We start from the raw sequence: 20,261 nt of genomic DNA, 5'->3' as shown, positions 1-20,261 counted from the left end.
GAATTGGTGAGTCTCTGCTGGTTCTCTGTAAGTTGAATAATTTTGGAGTGTATCCTGGACATTTTTTTACTAAGTTACAGCTCTGGGTCTTGTTGAAATGATATGGAGAATGCTAAATTTTTTGGCCTTGGTAGTTAATAACCTGGTTAGGTTCAGACTGGAAGTATCTTCTGTGTGCAGTGGTCCTAGTGTCTGCCTCTTTGTGACCCCATGGACTGTGGCACTCCAGACCCCTCTGTCCTCCACTATCTTGTGAAGTTTGCTCAGATTCATGCCCACTCAGTCAGTGATGCCATCCAACCATCTCATCCTCTGTCACCCCTCTTCTCCTCCTGCCCTCAATCCTTCCCAGCCTCGGGGTCTTTTCTAATGAGTTGGCATCAGGTGGCCAAAGTATTGGAGCTTCAATAACAGTCCTTCCAATGAGTAGTCAGTGGTTCCATCACTAAAAGCCTTTTAATTCTACTATGGGTCTGTTCTGCATATGCACCATGTGGGACAGTCTGGTAGTATAGTTTACTTAAAGCATGTGCTGTCTTCCAGTTAAGATGGAGCAATGGGGATCAGCTTTACTCTCCTGCCTGAAATAATGCCCCAAAGGTTGTTTTTCAAGCTTTGACTTCCCTCCAATCTGTGTGCTGTTTACTTTTCAGAATTCTCAAGCAGTTCCTTTCTTAATTTTTTCCAGAGTTTTAAGTTGTTTTCAGTTAAAGAGATATGATTGTCACTGGCACTGATATTTCAATTTGTAAGCATGCACAAATTGAAACACAGCATGCCCTTAACAGACAAGAAAGACTACCAGAGTGGGTAGCCATTTCCTTCTCAGCAGATCTTCCTGATGCAGGGACTGACCCTGGGTGTCCTGCACTGCAGGTCGATTCTTTACCACCTGAGCCACCAGGGAAGCCCACAAAACATCCCTTACCTGTACTTTTTCTGAAGAGTCTAATAATCCAAGATCCAGGATACTATCGGCTCCATTTTCCCTAAAAACAAACAATACTTTTCATATTCCAGATAACTGAAATTTCTAGAATTTAGTGTAGAGAAAACCATATGCATTTAAATTTTTAAGACTTCATCAGTATATTTACGTTTTGAAGTGAGTAAGTATCTAGGACACTTAACTAGTCTAAACGCAGTTCTAGGAGCAGAAATGTCAATAATATACACAAAGATACTACATGTACGATCCAAGACAATGAACTAAAGGCTACCCGATTTAAGACAAAATAAATGCAGTCTTCATAGGGGGGCTGAAATTTGAGCTCAGGGAAAACATTGTAAAAGAACAGGAAAAAGTTCAGAAGGCAACCACAATAGGAATCAAATGTTCCAGCGTATTTAATTGTTCTAGAATACTAAGAAATTCACTGTTCAATCCATAAAGGCAGTGAAAGTAGTCATATATTCTTGTATTCAACAGGAAATCCTACTAAAATAGCAACCCTTACATATATTGACAAAATGTCTTCCCCCTCCCCCCCCCAAAATGCACAGTATTTGCAATTTTTTATATAATGGGCTAAGCTATATTAGTGTTGCTGTATCCAGAAATGAAGAAGAGGAATGAAAATGTAGTACATAAAAGTCAAGAAATGAAAAATAGTTAACAGCAAAGAAAAGAAACTTCTAGCAACAGTCTTTGGCTTGCACCAGTCAAAGGCTCTGAGAATGGTAAATAGCTAGAATAAATTAAGTGGCTGTTTACTTCAGGATTTAGCCAACTCACTTATCCATTTCTAGGAACATATCTAATCTTGAAGTTCCTCATTCAATATCATGACTAGGAGGGAAAAACAAATAAACAAACAAACACATCTTCATTTAAAATAACACTTCAAAGCCTCAAACTGGATATCAGAGTAGCCCCAGGATGGAAGGGCACAGATTAAATGTGGCATCAGATGAAATGTATCTTCTTATCACTTTAACCTGTCACTTGGGGAAAAGAAGGGTAAGTAATTTAACTGTTAGATATTTTTAAGTTTTATATTAAGACAAATAATTGCACAATAAAAGCAAACACTTGCATGATTTCCAAGATAAATCAGGATGCCTAAAATAAATTTCTTATTTACTACAAAGACTCAGGGATTACACCCAATTCCTTGAGGTATCTGGCCTTTGCATTAGAGGTATTCAGGTGGAGAACAAGATGTACTTCTTATAAGTTAATTTCTTTTTTTGTTTAATTTTTATTTTTACTTTATTTTACTTTACAATACTATATTGGTTTTGCCATACATTGACATCAATCCACCACGGGTGTACATGAGTTCCCAAACATGAACCCCACTCCCACCCCATATCATCTCTCTGGATCATCCCCGTGCACCAGCCCCAAGCATCCTGTATCCTGTATTGAACATAGACTGGCAATTCGTTTCTTACATGACAGTATACATGTTTCAATGCCATTCTCCCAAATCATCCCACCCTCTCCCTCTCCCTCAGAGTCCAAAAGTCCGCTCTACACATCTGTGTCTCTGTTGCTGTCTCGCATACAGGGTCATGGTTACCATCTTTCTAAATTCCATATATATGTGTTAGTATACTGTACTGGTGTTTTTCTTATGTTAATTTCTAAATAAGGTTCATAAAATTTATCTTCAAACCTAAAGTGACTGCTAAAATTCAGCCCTTCTAGTAACATGTAAAACTTGACTGTCTCACTCAGATTTTTAAGCCATCTCCTAAAATTAAAACCATTCAAGTCTTGCACTATTTAATACAGATTATAAGATATGATAACACCTGTATCCTAAAAATAAAGTAGCTAATGTTTAAACTAAAACGTCTTCCCAAATGTGCATATTACCGTCCATGTGCAATAATGAGTTCCATGGCTTCATCTACTCTTGCTCTCAGAGAATCTTCACTTGCTAGAAGCAGCAGCAGCTGAGCTGGGGATAACTCCAACAGCATGCCAGTGATTTTACTTGCAAATGCCTGTAAATGACAAACAAATGTTACTTGCCTCTACTCTCTGAAACCTCTTGTCTAAATTAGCAATGTTTTATCAAGGGGGGGAAAAAAAGAAAATATAGAAACTCGGATAACAAACAGAAAAATTTCTGAAATATTTTCTAATTGGAATCTGTGAAGAAGAGAAAGGGAGAAGACATTAATTTTCTTAACCTGATAAGGGACATCTATGAAAAAGGCCACAGCCAACATGATACTTGATGATGAGAATTGTAATGTTTCCTCCCATTTGACACTGTACTGCAAGTTTCAGTTAGTACAAGAAGGCAAGTAGAGAAAATAAAAGTAATCCAGATTGGAGAGGAGAAGTAAAACTCCTTTTTTACAGACAACAGTTTCTCCATGTAGAAAACAATGACAGACTCTACAAAGAAGTCACTAGAACTAGCAACACATGAGTTTATTTTATGACATTAGAAGCTTAATTACAGAAAACTTTGGTAGGGAACAAGTAGTCTATGCATTAGCAGTCTTATTAAAGCTAGTTTAATATTTATTTGTTGACAAGCCTTTTTAAAAGACTTCTGATATTCATGAGTAAACATAAAAATATTCAAGGTCCATTTTTTCCCCTTCTTCATCAGGGGCCTGGAAACATTTTTTTTTTCCATTTAGTGTAGGAAAAAAGAGAGGGAAGAAGTGAAGGAAGGAGAAGCAGAAAGAAAAAAGATGCCCATATTTAAGGTTAAGGATTTACTGAAATATAATTCATTTATTGTTTTATTATTCTTTTGCTCTAGTATGTACATGTAGTTATGTACAAAGACAAAAAAGAAAACTAGGTTATGTTTCATATTATATGAAAGAAACCCCTGACAGAACATTCAAAATAAAACCTTCCTGTCATATTTATGAAGTGAAGTACACTATTTGCAACATGTTCCAGCTATAAGCTGATAACAAAGTTAGCTTTAAAAAGCAACAATAATTTGTACAAATAAATACAATGCACAGACAATTTCCTAGCACAAAAGGAAATTATTAGGTAGAATGTTAACCTGGCATATATAGTAAAATAAACATCAAGCTATATACAATTACTCTCCAGTAAGTGTTGCTTCTTTCCCTCCTAAGCTTCCTGTTTCGGCAGTCCTCAAATCACATGGCTTTCCAGTAGCTGACAACTTCTTAAGGTATCAGCCTTAATTCAAAACCTAAAATAGCACAGCCAGTTAAGAGGTAGCTAAGCACGCCATACGTACTGGTTGCATTGCTTGTACACGGGGGTAAAGTCTCTCTCCGAGCGCCTGACGATGTGCCGGCAGAGGGTCGGGGTCATCACTAGGATTTCCTTCAGAGGCTGGTCTGAAGGGCCTAGTGTCGATGGAAAGCTGTCTTCTAAAATCCCTGAAAGATTAACAAAGCTATGATGACTTCATTCCCCTTGTCTGCAAAATGGAAAACATCACTGCAACAAAGTGGGAAATCAGAGCATATAGTTAGTTAGCTCCAGTTATGCTACCAGGGTGGAAGAATGCCTAAAAAGAATGATGCTTGGAAAATAAAATTTATCTAGATTTGGTCACTTGAAAATCTGTAAGTCTGCAATGCATGTATTAATTTGATTCTAAGGGAACAGGACCCTAAAATACCAGAAATCAAGAGCCCACCCATATTTCCTGGAAATTTTAAGACAAAAGTAAAATGCCACTCATTCTAACATGTGAAAAACTGAACGTTTTAAATAACACAATTGCCACAAGTTAAGATTTTTAAAACAAATTTAGGAACTTGGGTGATAAATAAAAAGCCAATGTAATTTCAACTGGCCCTGGGTTTTTAAACCAGAACATACTAATTAACAGTTGGTTAGACTATTTTAGTTACAATGCATCACTTATCCAATTATTAACTTTCATTTTCTAAAAATTCATAATTGAGACTCTTATTTTCAGGCCTACCTCCAATTCATCCAAAATGATGGTACTCAATAAAAGATACAAAATCATCTCACCTATCCCGGTCTCTCCGAGAACCCGCTCGCAAGCCACTACTCCTCCTCATTTCCCTTTCTCTCTCTCTTTCCCGATCCCTCTCTCCTCTGTTCCTTAATCTCTGCATTAAACCTGGAAAAAAGTAAAATACACTTTGTTTAGATGAATGTAAATACAACTACTTTAAATGTTAAAGTCAATGTGAGGAAATGAGACAACACAGTAAGAACATGACAGCTGAAGATCATTTTCCTTAGCATGTGTGTTAGTGCCTTTCTGTTATTCTCCCAATGGTTCTGAGTGTTGGGAGTGATTCTATAGAATGAATTTATCTCCTTGTCATGTCAGAGCTATGAAATAAAATGTAGCAACCAGGACTATGTTAGTTCTGACATAAACAATGTTGGTATTTCTTACATATTTGAGTATCTTCTCTATTCTTAGTTTTTGGCATTAAAAGCATTTAAAGACACTCAGCTATTACTCTTTTTAAAACCTTAAGCGTAAACCAGGGTATGGTTTCCTAACGACTGCGCAGAAAAATTATTTCTGAAATGTCATGACTTCCTAGGTTTCCTCATTCACATTTTACAATTTTTTAAAAAAAACTATAAGACTATAGAAAGTCAAATGGTTAAACTAATAATGAAAGGCTGGGGTACGCCCCCCATCTTTTCATCCTTAATTCTTTCTAGAGCTCATTCAGCTTCTATGGTGCAGTTTACAGAACCACAGTAAGATACAGCTATAGCTTAGGTATTAATAAAACACAGGACTCTGTTAGTTAACTCCTTCTCCCTCAATTAGTGTATCCGTTCACCTACGAGACTGACAATTTCCTTACATGAATCCCGAGTTTCAACCTTCTGTAGTTTTCACATTTTAAAATACACTATCGTAATCTTGAAAATCAGGTGAGAATTCTAACCCCAAAGTGGTGATCATTGAGGAGGTAGAACTTGCACCAGGATGTTAACATAGAAAATCTTTATTGCCAAAAAACAAAGTCTTGCTAAATTAAACAGTGAAGTTAGTAACTTCACTGTTTAAAGGTAAAATAGCCAATTTACCTTTGGTTGCAAAATCCACCTCCCTGGAGACTGGTAGAAACCGTGCAAATCATACTTTAAAAAGCACTGTTCTAGATAACAGCATTTTCTTCTCAGTATCTGTACTAATTGGGAAATCCTGCAGTTTGCTCTTTGAATTTTTATATTACCTTAAACCTCCCATTTCCCAAACATTAAAATTGAGATGAAAAACTCAATTGTACAATCATAACCATTTATGAAAATGAATGGGGCAGTAAAAGAGCCAACCAGTAAACTGCCGATTAGAGTAGTTTAAACAAGGTTAAGTAATTGATCTAAAATAAAATAGTATAAAAGTGTAAATATAAACTTCTCCAACTAAACACACATATAACCATGATCATTGTTTCAATCAAACAAGGAAAGAATTTTTATGAGCTTGTTACTACCTCTAGAGTACTTACTTGTATGAGTGCCTTTGTTGGCATTTTGAATACAGTCTAAATTTGGCAGTTTTTCATTTGACAAAAAAGCTTGTGCAATGGCTGTATAAAAGCTTCGTGCTACACCACTGCCCTCTCCTGGTTCATCCTTAAATGTGACTTTTACTCTGTGTACAGCCATAGGTGTAGTAGCACATCTTCGACCAAAGTGATTGTTAAGTTGCCTCATGGTCTGCTGAATAAGAAGGTCTCTATCCCGATCAACCTATTGAAACACAACAAAAAGCAGTAAATTCAGTGCTGGAAAACACCTTGACATTTTTCTGTGTAAAATCTGAAAATCTAATTTTTGCTTTTCCTTGACAGTTGAAATAGCTACAAAGTATCTGGGTTCTCAAAAGCTTATATATTCCAAATAGGACTCTAAATCACACAAGAACATCCTACATTAAATCAAGATAATGGAATTTAACTCAATTAGAACATTATCTTAAAAGATCTACCAGAACACAGCAATTCATCCAGTTTGGGTATATAGCAAGATAAATTGCAAATAGATCAAAGTGTGAAATTTTTTTAATACCAAATCCTTAAAAAAAAAAAGATAGGATATTCCTTTGCTATAGAATACCATAGCAAAGTAAAAGAAAAATGACAAACTGGGAAAAATATTTGCACCTTCTATTACCAACAAAGATTCATGAATAGTGTATATGTATCACTTCATGCTTCTAAAAAAAACTGAGGAAAAAACAATAGGAAAAATGGGCAAAATATGTCAACATACGTAATAGTTCCCAGAAAAAGAAGCAGCCATGGTACATGAAATCTATGTAACAATGTTTAACTTTGATCAAAATAAGAGAAATACAAATTAAAATTATACTGCCAATCAGATTGGCAAAAATCTAAAAATCTGACAACAAACTGCTGGCAAGACTTTGGAGAATCAGGCACTCTTGTATTGATGCAGAAAATGCAAAAATATACAGACATTATATAGGAGTATTTGCCAATATTTGACAAAATTATATATACACATGTCCTCTAACCCATATCTAGGATTCTATCTCAAAGACATGCAAGCCAAATAGAGTAACACACACAAACCAATTCAGCACAGCACTATTTGTAACAGCAAAAGACCAAATGTCTATCAACAGGACACTGGTTGAAAAAAAAACTGATAAAGTCATAAAATGTGGTACTAAGACTACTAGGTAGTTAGAAAATAGAGAGTAAAATAGAACATTTCTCTCTTTATAGCCACGGTTTTCTCTCTAGGATATAGTGTTAATTGGAAAAATCAAGATGGAGTACAATTTTACTTGGGGTGTAATGCTCGGGGTAGGGAGTGAGGGACAGAGATGAACACATATGCACGATTATATTTTTTAAAGTGGGAGGGAAATAAGCTGGGTGGGGGGATCAAAAAGCAAAAAATCCCAAAAGTGGGCAGGGGGAACCCAAAGTAAAGAGATAGGAATGTAAACTAGATTTCTCTGAATATAAACTTCTACAGACTTCACTTTGCAACTGTAGATATTTTACATTATGAAACAAAACAAATTAAAAAAAAAAAAAAAGGGAGAGCAATCCCTAAAAAATGAAGGCAGAATGAACCAAAAGACCTTAACTGTGTGGAGATAAGATGGTAGGTACCAAAACCGCACAAAAGAAATGATCTCAAGTGACTTTAAAACATGTAATTTGACTACAAATCTCCAATTGGAAATGCTCTAAGAATGAAAACTGCAAGTAAATCTTAACTCTATTTTCAATAATCATTTTGTTAGTAGTAGTGTTGACATTATGATTCTAAGACTGCTATATGCATGCAGTGGGATAAAAGCAAATGAATGATTTTAGTGGTGTTGCTGGAAAGCTGGATATTATTCAGTTCAGAAGAAAGGAAGACTAAAGGGTGAAAACAAAACTTGTATTTCTAAATCTTGAATATGAAACAGCAGTATCAGTGTGAACACATGGTATAATTTTCTTATTTTTTTTAAAGAAGCAATTCCTAGTTCTATCCACTAAAAGGCCTGGAAACAATGACCAATGCTATAGGCAGGGAACAATTTAAAGTCCAGATTATAATCTCAAAATACAATTTCCTGTTAAAAGGAATGGCTGATTTAAAGTCTGGGACAGAAAATAACAGAAAATGAGACACATCAAATAGCAGGGAAGTTACCAAAGATTGGATGGACTCTCACTACAGTGAGAGTCTCACTTTCTCAGCTAAAGAAAACAGTCTGAGCATCAATGAAATGAAGCACATCAACAGTTTAAACTGTGTATTCACGATACTTAAACAAACCTACTGTTCCTCATTACATGATAATGGGAAACCAACTGCCAGAGATATCCACTACTCTAAATTCGATGACTACCATTCATTTTCTTTAAATTTTTAATTACATAGTATGCATCTAGTATTTTTGTTTTCAAACTTTATATAAATGCTACATGTACAGTATTGAATAGTATACTATATGTATATTATAAGAAACTCTAAATACCTTTACCTCTAGTGATAAATCTCTTGACTGCTGATTTCTCAGTTTTTCCATTTCTCTACGGAATTTTGATTCTTTTACCTCAAAACCACCCAATTCAGTTAGGATCTTTTAAAAGAAAAGGAAAAAAAAAAACACAAAATGAAAAAAACCCATAAATATATGACAGAACTATTCTCCGAATATGTACTTATCAGGCAGAATAGAATGTAGAGTGTTCTAAATACATACTGATCCAGGTTCTGCTCCAACATCTTCCATGAACACCCGGCCAAACAGTTCTAAAGAAAGGCGCCAACGTCCTAGCAGCATATCATGGGAAATTACCATTCCCATGAAGCTACACTGTGGCCTGTGAGAAATTTAAGGGGAGAGGAAGAGCAATTTAGCCAACTCTTAAAAATTTCCTGGTTTTTGGTCAATAACAGTAACTTACTTGGTCTTTTAAAATTCTGAGATCTTAATTTATAACCACATACTCTCTAATGGAGAGTATGACTATAATTTTCCTATTACTACTTGTTCCTTACAGAACTTCTCATTTTTACTCTATTATTCCTTCTGTCCTTTATGTAAGGATACATCCCCAGGCTGCCTCATATCTTCATCTTTAATTTACCTCCTCTCCTTAAAGTCCGGTGTCCATCTCCACTGGGTGATTCCCAGACCCCTCTTTAGTTCAAACTTTCACAATGGACCAGAATTTCATTGTGTGAAATATATCCAACTTCGATCACACTTAACTCATGCTCAGAATTAGTAAAACTGAGCATGACCTCTTCACTACAATGACACTGCCTCCTAATTTCCTTCAAAAGTACTGCCTATTTTTCTGTTGCACAGACTTCAACAAATTTTATTCTTCCCTCGGTTCTTCCGGAGTGATCAAGCCCTTCATGAGTTTCTTTTCTTATCCCATGGTTTCCTTTTCATCCCCAAAGACAATATTCTACTTCTGTCCCTCTTTCACCACTAGCCAGAATGAATAGCTTCTCTCTCTACCTCTAATTCTTCTCTCCTTCAGTCTATCTGCTTCTACACTTTCTAACCATCTCAGTTCAAACCATACTGTCTCTAGGAAGCTGGGGCCATCTCAGTCCACAATTCCTGTTTTTTTGTGGTTGTAGACTGCTAGACTGTGTATATATGCTGTACACAGTTTCCTAAACTAGCTTCACTCCTAAGTAAAAAAAAAAAACAAAAACCTGACATTACATAACCAAAAAACCAAAGAGCATAAAACAGTTACTAAACAGATCATTAGGTGATGAGCCATACCGAGTCACACTATATACTAAGGCAAATTTTTACTGGGAAAGCAAAGAACCTACCCTCTTGTTGCAAGAGAATTACTAAATGTGAACTTGGCAAAGGAGTGAAACCAAGCAAATGTGTAGGTCACAAACCTAGAAACTCCTGTTTTTAACACGCCATCCTCTCCCCCCAACCACCACATCTGAGCTCCCGCTAACAAGTGTGTAACTGGCAATTTGATGTGGATATATACTTTAACTCAGCACTGAACATTAAAAACAGAGTCAGAATTTCTTCAATAAACAGAGAAAATCAGAACGCCAATCAGTGACAAAACAGTCAAAACCCCCTCCCCCCAAATCGAGAAAACTCTTTAATATTTTAAATATCTGATTATAAACTAGGAAAACAAAAATAATATTTCATCCTATTATTTATATACAAATCAAACACAGAGATTATAAATTTCCTAAAGAAAAATTCTTATAAAAATTATAGTAGCCATAAATGAATAGCACAGAAAAACTACCTTCACTTAACAAATACCTGAAAGATGTAAGAGGTGGCCCTTCACTTTCGGTCAGTCCTATTTCTGCCAGTAAACTGCTTTTCAACTGTGCCGCGAGGTCATGAGCAGACGGGCCTGGCTTTGAACTCTCAGCTTCCTCTGGCACCACAGTCTGTTCTTCTCCTTCCTTTTTTTGACGATTTTGCATGTTCATTACATTTTTCAAATTGGCAGCATAAGACATTTTAGTTGGAAGAACCTATGAATTGTTACATTTAAATGTTAGATATTAAGAACAAATTGACTATAATTTCCTTTTCAACAGAAATCACATGGAAGTTCAATAATACCTTTCTGGTACTTCTAGTTAGGAAGATGCAACCTATTTCTTGTCTGAATCCCACAGCTGAGCACCAATTTCATGCATTTACCACAGCAGCCTTAGAGAACTTTAAAAGGCATCTTTATAATATTTAAGGTTACTTATGTACATCAAATCCTCCCTTGTCACTTAGATAATGAAGAAAAGTCCATTCAATTCCATTCTTCTATATGCCTGCTCTTAAAGACATTATCACTTTTTCATTGGAGAAACAGGACAGTGTAAGTTCAGACTCAAAAACTAGATCTGTCGCTCCACTTGTTGTCTAACAATAGGCATCCCCACATGAAATTCTTGCAACCTTTCTTTGCCTTACCCATAAAATCAGGATAATAATGTTTTCTACCCAACATGGTTATAAAGACTAATTGAGACAGTGCCCGGGAGATAGAATTTTTCAACAAATATTAGGTATCATTATTAATATTACTTTACTTATTCCCATTCTGGATTCAAAAAGAAAAGTTACAAGTCAATATATATGCTCATATGTGCAAAAAATTTAAATATTCAGTAGCATTACAACAAAAGACCCTGAAATAGGTGAAGCACATAATGAAACTACCATTTTACAGGTGCAGTAGCCTGACATACAGCAAGCCTCAAAGTAGACTAATAATACTGTTGAATTCGTAAGGAAAGAATTTCTGATACTTCTATTTGGGTAAATACAATATTTTGAATTAATGCATTTCCAAAAAACTGAATGCCTAGATAAGTGTTCAGCTTACAAGTATCATATTGCAATCATTTGTTACTCTCTTACCTCAAGGCAGTTTCTATCCACTGTAACCTCCATTAAGCATTTCCCACTGCTGGCAGATGAAGAATAAAGACCCTGACTTGGGCGGCCAAAAAGATCCTCCTTTCTAGCATTTGGCTGGAATTTTAACAAAAATACTACAGTTACACTGAACACTTAAATAAGTTCAACTGAAAAGAAACCTTAAGGCTAGTTCCTTTATATCACCTGCAACAGATGCGGCTGATCAGCCAAAGGGATGGCTTCAGCCAGAGGCACTTCAAATGGATTTGGGGGTATACACCCAAGGAACGTCATGGAGTCTGAGCGTCGGAAAAACGGATGGCTTTGGCCAGTTTCTGCGGGAAGAGAGTCATCATCCTTATCATTCAAAGTAGCACCTAAACACGAAGAGATAAAATGTGTTCTTTTTAGAAAATTACCTATTGCGGAAGGGTAAAAGAATCTTCATCTGCTCAATCCAAAAATCCTATTATCTCTTGATAAAATTTTAATGTCACTCAAAAACAACAGTCTAAAATTGTGCTGATATTTTAAAGTGGTAATTCAAAATACTGGTTTTAAATTATTACATTGATAAAATTTATGTGTATTTCAATATAATAAAAACTTGCAAAAAATATTAGCAGTAACAAATACTGTTCCATTTTGCATTGGATGGACACCTGCCACATCTACCTCTTAGCTCCCTGGAGATTCAGATCTGAATATAGCCAATTTCCTGAGCATATTCAGGATCTGGCACACTGATGACTCCAAAAGAAGGAGAAAATAAGGAGCTAAAATTTAAGCATTTGCTTACTTCTAAGTTCTGCTTCCTCTATAAGCAGATAAAAAGAGAAATGTCTGGGCAACTCAAGTAACCCAACAGGACATCAGCCCACCAACACCAACTCCCATTAAAGGAATAAAACTTTTGTCAGTGCTTACAGTATGCCGTGAAAATAACAGTGAGCTATGGCTGGGTTCTCAAAAAGCAGAAATTAAAGGAAAGCTGTCTTTCCCAGGGCTGAATAAAGTAATAAAGTACAAGGTGATATTAAATAACAGGTAAGTGGGCTGCACTAGAAAAGTATTTTAATTCTACTTGAAATAATGTCAGAAAACTATGAGTGCAGAAGGTCCCAAAATTTCTCGAATATGGAATATTTTCTCTCTTTTAATTGCATTAACTGTTAAGTTCCAATGAAATTTATGAGTTCCATTTTCTTGACACACGGTATTTTGCAGCAATATTAACAAAAGTTCTGTTAAATTCTATTTAAATGTATGTATTACCAACACACGTAAAAGTAAACATAAAAGATGCAAAGGAGAGATACAAAATCAAAACAAAAAATATCAATTATTAAAAAGTTCATTAATTCTTATTTATGAAGTAATTAATGCAAGAATGTATAAGGGAAAAATGGACAGAAAATGCAAGAAACGGGACATAGAGAAGAAAAGAGGAATCCCCACCCAGACAGAAAATAATGGAGTTAAAAAGCTTGGAGGGGAACACTGAGGCAGCCATCTCTTGAAGTGGGGAGCAGGTGTTCTGTGCACTAACTTTGATTGGTGTCGTCATCGTTCTCATGTTCTGAATCTTCGTTATCAATGCCAAGTTCCAAGAGCTCTCGTGTCCTTAAAAAGACAAGTGAGTCATTTTACATGAAGTACTTCATGCTGTATGAACAGAAGCAAAGGTGATACACAAATACTGAAGAGGTCAGTTTAGTACCTAACCAATTTTGATTAGTGCGATAAAAGTTTCAGATTCTAGGGATGGCAGACTGATCAGCCAAATGTACTACAATTACAAAATAGGCTCAAAAGAAGCAAAAGGCTAATCGCATCTAGAAATAGTGAGTCCTTAAACAAACTCAGAGACATGATAAACAAATCAGGACAAACTATCTCAACAAAAAGCCTAAATGGATTCTTAGGTTTCATAATTTAAGTGAGGAGTAGCTATACAGAAAGGCTAGATGGACTCAAGCCAACCTACCTACATGAAATATCCTACCTACATGAAATATTCCTGTACTATTTCTCCCTACTCCAAAAATCAGACAGTGTACTAATAAAGATCACACTGATCAAGTATTTCTTATATCAATTTCACAGCAGGTTTGAATACCTTTTGCGTTCCAGTTGAGGTGTATCCAATGTTGTCTGCTGATTCATCGCTTTAATCCAATATATAAGTGCTTGAAAAACATATGCCACATGCTTCAGTGAGCAGACATCCAAAACTGGAAGAACGTCGGAATGCTCATCATTATGAGACCTCATTAAAGACAGAGCGTAATTGAGGAAGTCGCCTCGAGCAGACATCATTCCCTGACGGGCACTAAGCAATGTGGCTCGTCTACAAGGATTAAAAAAAAATAGAAAATGTTTACAAAAAGAACAGAATTGTGAAATTTACCACTGTTATAAACATGCAAAATCAGGAACTGAGACTATCCATAAATAAAAGCTAATTACGCCTGGGCTCTACTTTAGAATTAGAATCACTGAGTATTATTTACAGTTTTGTACATTTATAAAGGAAAGAAATTCCCATGTCCTCTGGATTGTCAGAAGGTACTCCTTCCCTAGAGACAATGGATCTCAAACTTGTGTCCACCAAAATCACTTGGAAGGGTTGTGAAAACAGCTTGCTGGACCCAGCCCTATAATGTCAGAAGAATGGGGTGGGACCAAAAATTTGTATTTTTAACAAGCTCTTAGGTGATCCTGATACTGCTCTTCTGGGAACCACACTCTGAGAACCACTGCCTAAAATGACACCAAAAGCAAAAGAAAATGAAGAGCACTAGATTTTACCCAAATTAAAAAACATGTGTCCTTCAGAGAACACCTCAAGAAAGTGAAAAGACAACCCACAGAACAGGACAGTTTCTGCACATCCTGTATCTGATAAGGAACTTGCATCTGGAATATATAAAGAACTCATAAAACTGAATAACAGCTTGGATTATAACTTGTTTTGTTTCAACTACACAACAATTTAAAAGAAGTAACACAAGGCATGTATTTCCTCCTTTACAACAGAGTGGGGTCTTATATAATGGCAATCAAAAAGCTCTCAATTTCTAGGCTAGAAGGTTTCTGTCTAAACAGACGAAGAATTTCATACCGTCTGCCTTCAAGGGTTCGTAAACTAGCCTCTTCTCGTGCGGTCATCCGTTCTCTTCGAGCTGAGTTCTGAGAAGCATGGAGAGGGTGATTGGGATGTCCTGGGTCACCAGCAGATGCTAATGCAGAACCATAACGTAATTGAGCTTCAGTAGAATCCATAATACTGACCATCCAGTTCCAAGTGGGAATAAGCTTTTCTTCTACATAGTTCTACAAAGACCAAACTAAAACAGTTAAAACTACCCAGATAAAGTTAAATTTGAGAGAGTAAATATGATATAGACATTTAAGTACTTGTAACATTCACTCCCATCATACTGGAATTCTCATAACATATGGCCAAAAAATATATTTGAATGAGTAATTTTTCAGTGGTTTCATACCTGTAAATTTACTGCATCTTGGTAAGTCAGCTTCACAGCTGCTGGAATCTGAGAGTAAACTAGGTGATTATACTTAGGAATAAGGCCCATCAAGTCCGAGATTTGTCTGATGACAATGCTATACGCCCTGGCTAAACTGCTTGCAGACGTTAAGTAGCTGCTGGCATTGCTAGCTTCCAAAGCAGCTGCTGCAGCGGCAGCACTTGTGCTGATGGTGCCGCTCCGGCGTAGGTTGGAAGGATCGATATAAATCAAACCCGCTGAACTTGCTATCAGGAAAGAAAAGACAACCACAATAAATTAATGTCACTTGCTAACAGTGTTTCTCTAACACTGTACATATTTGAAGTAAAAGGTTAATTACATTAGTAAATATGGTAAATGAGCATTTCCTTTAAGCCACACTAATTTGGGGAAGGGAATGATGAAGGGAAGAATTATTAATACTGTAATGTTCTCAACTAGAGCAATTCTGCCACTGCCTCCCTATGCAGACACAGGCAGGGATGCAGACATTTCTGGTTGTCACAACTGGGGAGAGAGTGCTCCTGGCATCTAATGAGTACAGGTCAAGGATGCTTCTAAACACCCTACAGGGCATGATCATAAATTAATTATTCAGCCCAAGGTAGCAATGGTGCAGAGACTGAGAAACCCTGCTATAAGCAATAAGTAAATAATTCTGTATTTGAACTCAGCAAAACAAAGAAAAACTATTATGAAATTATTTAATTTGCTCTTTAGAGGAAAATGTGTAATTTTTAAACCTGTTTAAGCACTCTCAGGAACACCAAGTTTACAGACTTGCCTGCTGGAGTGGATGTGCTAGAAGGCGCTGTGCTAGCTGCCCGCTGGTGCTGGGTGTTGCGGACAGCCCACTGCATGGACCGAGGAGCTTGGGCAGCACCATTGGCATGTGAACTATTTGTGGTTCTCTCCAACGGCTCATCCAGCATAAATGTCTCTTGTTCTATGTCGTCACTCTGACTACTGCTGCTATCAGAATCACTTGAGTCATTTGATTGCGAGTCATCTTCAGAAAAGAAGGCAGGAACACTGCTTGCACCTAAATTTTTAATTTTTAAACCAAAACCACTGTGAGTTTGTTTGTATTTAAAATTACAGTGTACTCCTCATTTAGGAAATTATATTAAACAGAATGCCAGACTATGTCCAATATTTCACAAAACCCATCATTGAAATATTCTGGAACTCTTCAGTGAACCTTAAAATTGATTCATTATTTAAAAATCAGAAAAATGAAACAGAAAAAAGTGTCACTGAAATAATAATCTTTTTCACTAATATCTCTAGAGAAACAAAGTTTTAAAAAAAGGGTTAACCACCCTTGGGAATATCATACTGAGCAGCTTAACCAATTCTTCACACACAACCTTAGTATAAGCAAGAAAACTGCTAGAAAGAAGGTAACATACCTGCTTCTGAGCCAGCAGTTGCTGCAGTGACAACACTTCTACGCCCACTAGCATTATCTTGGTTGCTATGGTTACTTTCACTGTCACTTTCTGTTTCAGCCGCTGCTAACAAGTCCAGCTCCATGTCGCTCCCTAGCAAATATATTTAAGTAACAAGAAAATAAGGTACAAACACACTATCGATCAAGACAGGCTGATAAGACAGAATACTGTAAGGGTGAGAAGGGAAGGGAGCGGGGCAGAGGACTGGTAATGCTAGAGTATGCATAACTGCCCACTTAGCAGAAGAATGACCAGGTAAATCATGGTACTCAGTGAACACAGACACAAAATTTGGCCTGCATAGCCTTAGGTAAAAAATGTTAGGCAGGAGGACTTCAACAAGTGGACAGAGCTCGGGGTTAGGGCCACTGCTTCATTTTCATCAATTTTACATATTGGGATTCCAAGAGGGGAAGAAGGCTAATAAACGTGCATCCTTTGTATCTCACTGTATATACACAAATGGCATAACATACTAAGTTATGAATTTTCAACATGTATAGTTTACGGCATGTCAATTAAACCTCAATAAAGGTGATCCCCAGAAGTCTATCCTATGGCTATTAAGAAGAATGATGACTATGGAGCAAAAAGGCCTACATGAAAAATCAAAGTAAAAAATTTACACATAATATGAAAGACACGCATGAGAATGGGGCAGTACAGGGGAGGACTGAAAGTAAAAACTGTTAGCGTCTGGGTGGGATTATGGGTTGTCTTCCCTTACCTCAATTTTCAAATGTTATGTTGGTTATGATTATTTTGATTTTCAAAAGACTTTTAAGAAAATAGAAAGTGTAAACCAAATGGTAAATGGAGAGATGATAAATTATTTTATACATGTAAACATATAAAAGTCTATACATTGGGTTGGCCAAAAAGCTTGCTTGGGTTTTCTGAAGATGTGGAAAAGCCCAAGTGAACTTTTTGGCTAATCCAGTATTTATATTTCCGTATGTAAAATTCTGTCAGATACTACAGAATCCCCTGGCAGAAGTATGCTGAGCATTTCACTATGCATCAAGTACTGTTTCCTCTGTATTAGTGCCTCTTTAAAGGCGCCCGGTTTTCTCACACAGCTAATTTCGCCAATAACCTGCTTACCGTCTTCATCATGCTCATCATGCTGCCCCTCTGCCTCAGCGTTTTCTTCGCCATGTTCTTCCTGTTCATCGTGGTGATCCTCTTCTCCAGCCACACCCTCCACCACCTCAACCTAAATCCAGATCTTATTTGTAGACAATCAAAGTACATAATAAACCCACATCTCTACCAGTATGCCCCCACAGCATTTAGTAACTAAAATACAAAGATCACTAACTACAGGGAACTGTAACACTAAGTAGTTCTGAAATTTTTCATTTGCTAGCAAAAATTTGGTATCAAAAATTATGCCAACATATCCCAAAGTTTATTATTACTATCCATACACAAAAGCTTAAAATCAGAAATATAAAAACTGTGTGGGGAATATGTTTTTTAAACTTTGGCAATTATAAAATTTATATAATAAATATGCAGCAGCCTCTCTACCTTCGAATACACTGCACAAAACTACTAAAACATTTTTAACATTGAGAATATCTTTTCTGTGAACCCTTAAGTAGAGTTGCGTTTATTTCTAATTTCTCATTAGCCAATGAAACAAGGATTATTAACATATTTTAATATGTGTAACTACAAATGAGAACATATAACAGAAGTCTAAAAGGTAGAAGCATATACATGTAACAGTGGTAAGCTACCATTAATAAAACTTCTAGTAACTACTTTCCCCTTCCCTCCCAAATAAAAGCCTCTCATGTACCACAGTTAAAACAATTGAAACCACCTCTTCCACATCTGCTGAAACGATGTCATCCTGTTCTTCATCCCGGCCGCGGACAGGCTGTGACTGGCTGATGCGCCTCTGCTGTGGGTTCCGGATGATGTAGGACGACTGAGACTGACTGGAGCTGTAAGGAAGCAGCTCATGAGCACGCTGCGGCCACCACCCTGACAGACAGCGCAGACCCCTCAGAGTTATTCAACGTGGTTCACAACCTGCTCTTTCCAATCTGACCAAATGTTTCTTGGAAAGCAACAATAATTAATCTATGGTATATCAGAAAATGTGTAGCCCCAAAGAAATCATCTTACCTAAGATTTAACTTATAAATCTCAGAATGGTTTTTACTTTTTAGTAGTAAGACATTTCCAGTCTGTGTTAATGCACATACTTTTTCCCGTTCTCCCCACTGAAATATTTCTACAGAGACAATGTTTCCTTTTCCATTGCTAAACCTTTCAACTTTCAAAGGCTCTGGTAGCAGCATTCACCCACTAAGGAGAGTCCCTTATTTACAAGTAACCTACTCTTTAAGAGACTTGACTAACATGACCTACTTTGCATCAGCTTATTAACCACTGACTTGCTGATGAGTGTGGGGAAAAAAATAAGTTCAGAAGTACAATTATAAAATAAATCATAACAAAAGATGGGGTGGCAAAATACTGGGTTGGCCAAAAAGTTCGAATTTTCTGGCCAACCCAGTAATTTTGCTTTCTTAAAAATGTGACTCGGAAACAGCCAAGAATGGACAGATGTCTCCATTATAAAAGATGTCTAAGACGTCTCTTGTACATCTTAGAAACTCTGCAACTCAAAAGTGCGGCCTTGAGAGCGGCAGTACTGGCACGGTCCTATCTGCCGAGTCCACAAGAAATACAGACTCTCAGGCCCCACCCAGACCTCCAGAATCAGCCTCTGCATTTTAGTAAGACACCCAAGAGTTCTGCATGCATGTTAAAATTTGAGAAGCACTGTGATAAAAGACATCAGAATATTTCAGTTGCTAAACACTCTCACTCAGCCAACTTAGAGCCTAGTTAGGTAAACTATTAAACAAACGGAAAAATGAGATTTAAGATCAATGCTGTAACTAGAATTGAATTGTTTTAGTCTTATCCCATATAAGAAGGATCCCCAAACCTCAGAATCAAATGTGGGATAGTCTGAGGTGGAGTTCTGTAATAATAACAGAAATAAAGTACACAATAAATGTAAAGTGCTTAAATTATCCTTACTCCAGTCCACGGAAAAACTGTCTACCACAAAATCGGTCCCTGGTGCCACAAAGGCTGGGGACCACTACTGTATGAGTGCACAGAATATTTTAAAATTCCATCATTCTGTTGTTATTTAGATTATATAATAACCTGCCCCCTTGCCCAAAGCTTTGGACACAGAGAAAGGTAAGAAGTCTTTTCATTCTTCAGCTTGGCCTTCTAGCACGCTATGTTTAAAGGTAAGAAAAAAAACAAAAGTAATGAAGCACAGAAGCCTAAAGTAAACTTTCTCACCTGATTACTTTTTCGGTATAATAAAAAGTGCCATTCTGAACAAACAAACCAACCAAATCGCACCCCCCCCCCCATTACATGTCTATTACTTTAGATGTACA

At 36.6% G+C, this 20,261-nt stretch overlaps 1 protein-coding gene across 1 annotated transcript in view; it reads right to left on the bottom strand.

Moving 5' to 3' along the window:
- Window positions 1-20,261, bottom strand: part of UBR5 (ubiquitin protein ligase E3 component n-recognin 5) — a 138,693-nt gene that overhangs the window by 10,854 nt on the left and 107,578 nt on the right. Inside the window, exons 35-52 of the mRNA XM_052651971.1 lie at window positions 18,650-18,773; window positions 17,923-18,034; window positions 16,777-16,908; window positions 16,149-16,406; window positions 15,341-15,609; window positions 14,956-15,167; window positions 13,951-14,181; window positions 13,381-13,454; window positions 12,036-12,208; window positions 11,832-11,945; window positions 10,722-10,942; window positions 9,153-9,273; window positions 8,931-9,029; window positions 6,421-6,664; window positions 4,946-5,057; window positions 4,194-4,338; window positions 2,825-2,955; window positions 929-989 (exon numbers count right to left, since the gene is read on the bottom strand). Coding sequence (XP_052507931.1) covers window positions 929-989; window positions 2,825-2,955; window positions 4,194-4,338; window positions 4,946-5,057; window positions 6,421-6,664; window positions 8,931-9,029; window positions 9,153-9,273; window positions 10,722-10,942; window positions 11,832-11,945; window positions 12,036-12,208; window positions 13,381-13,454; window positions 13,951-14,181; window positions 14,956-15,167; window positions 15,341-15,609; window positions 16,149-16,406; window positions 16,777-16,908; window positions 17,923-18,034; window positions 18,650-18,773 — 2,833 coding nt within the window. The remainder of the gene's footprint in view (window positions 1-928; window positions 990-2,824; window positions 2,956-4,193; window positions 4,339-4,945; window positions 5,058-6,420; window positions 6,665-8,930; window positions 9,030-9,152; window positions 9,274-10,721; window positions 10,943-11,831; window positions 11,946-12,035; window positions 12,209-13,380; window positions 13,455-13,950; window positions 14,182-14,955; window positions 15,168-15,340; window positions 15,610-16,148; window positions 16,407-16,776; window positions 16,909-17,922; window positions 18,035-18,649; window positions 18,774-20,261) is intronic.

Source organism: Budorcas taxicolor, chromosome 14 (assembly GCF_023091745.1).
Source record: "Budorcas taxicolor isolate Tak-1 chromosome 14, Takin1.1, whole genome shotgun sequence".
In the NCBI taxonomy this organism is placed as follows: Eukaryota; Metazoa; Chordata; class Mammalia; order Artiodactyla; family Bovidae; genus Budorcas; species Budorcas taxicolor.
The sequence above is the reverse complement of the archived record's forward strand: the minus strand, read 5'-3'. Positions and strand labels throughout refer to the sequence as shown.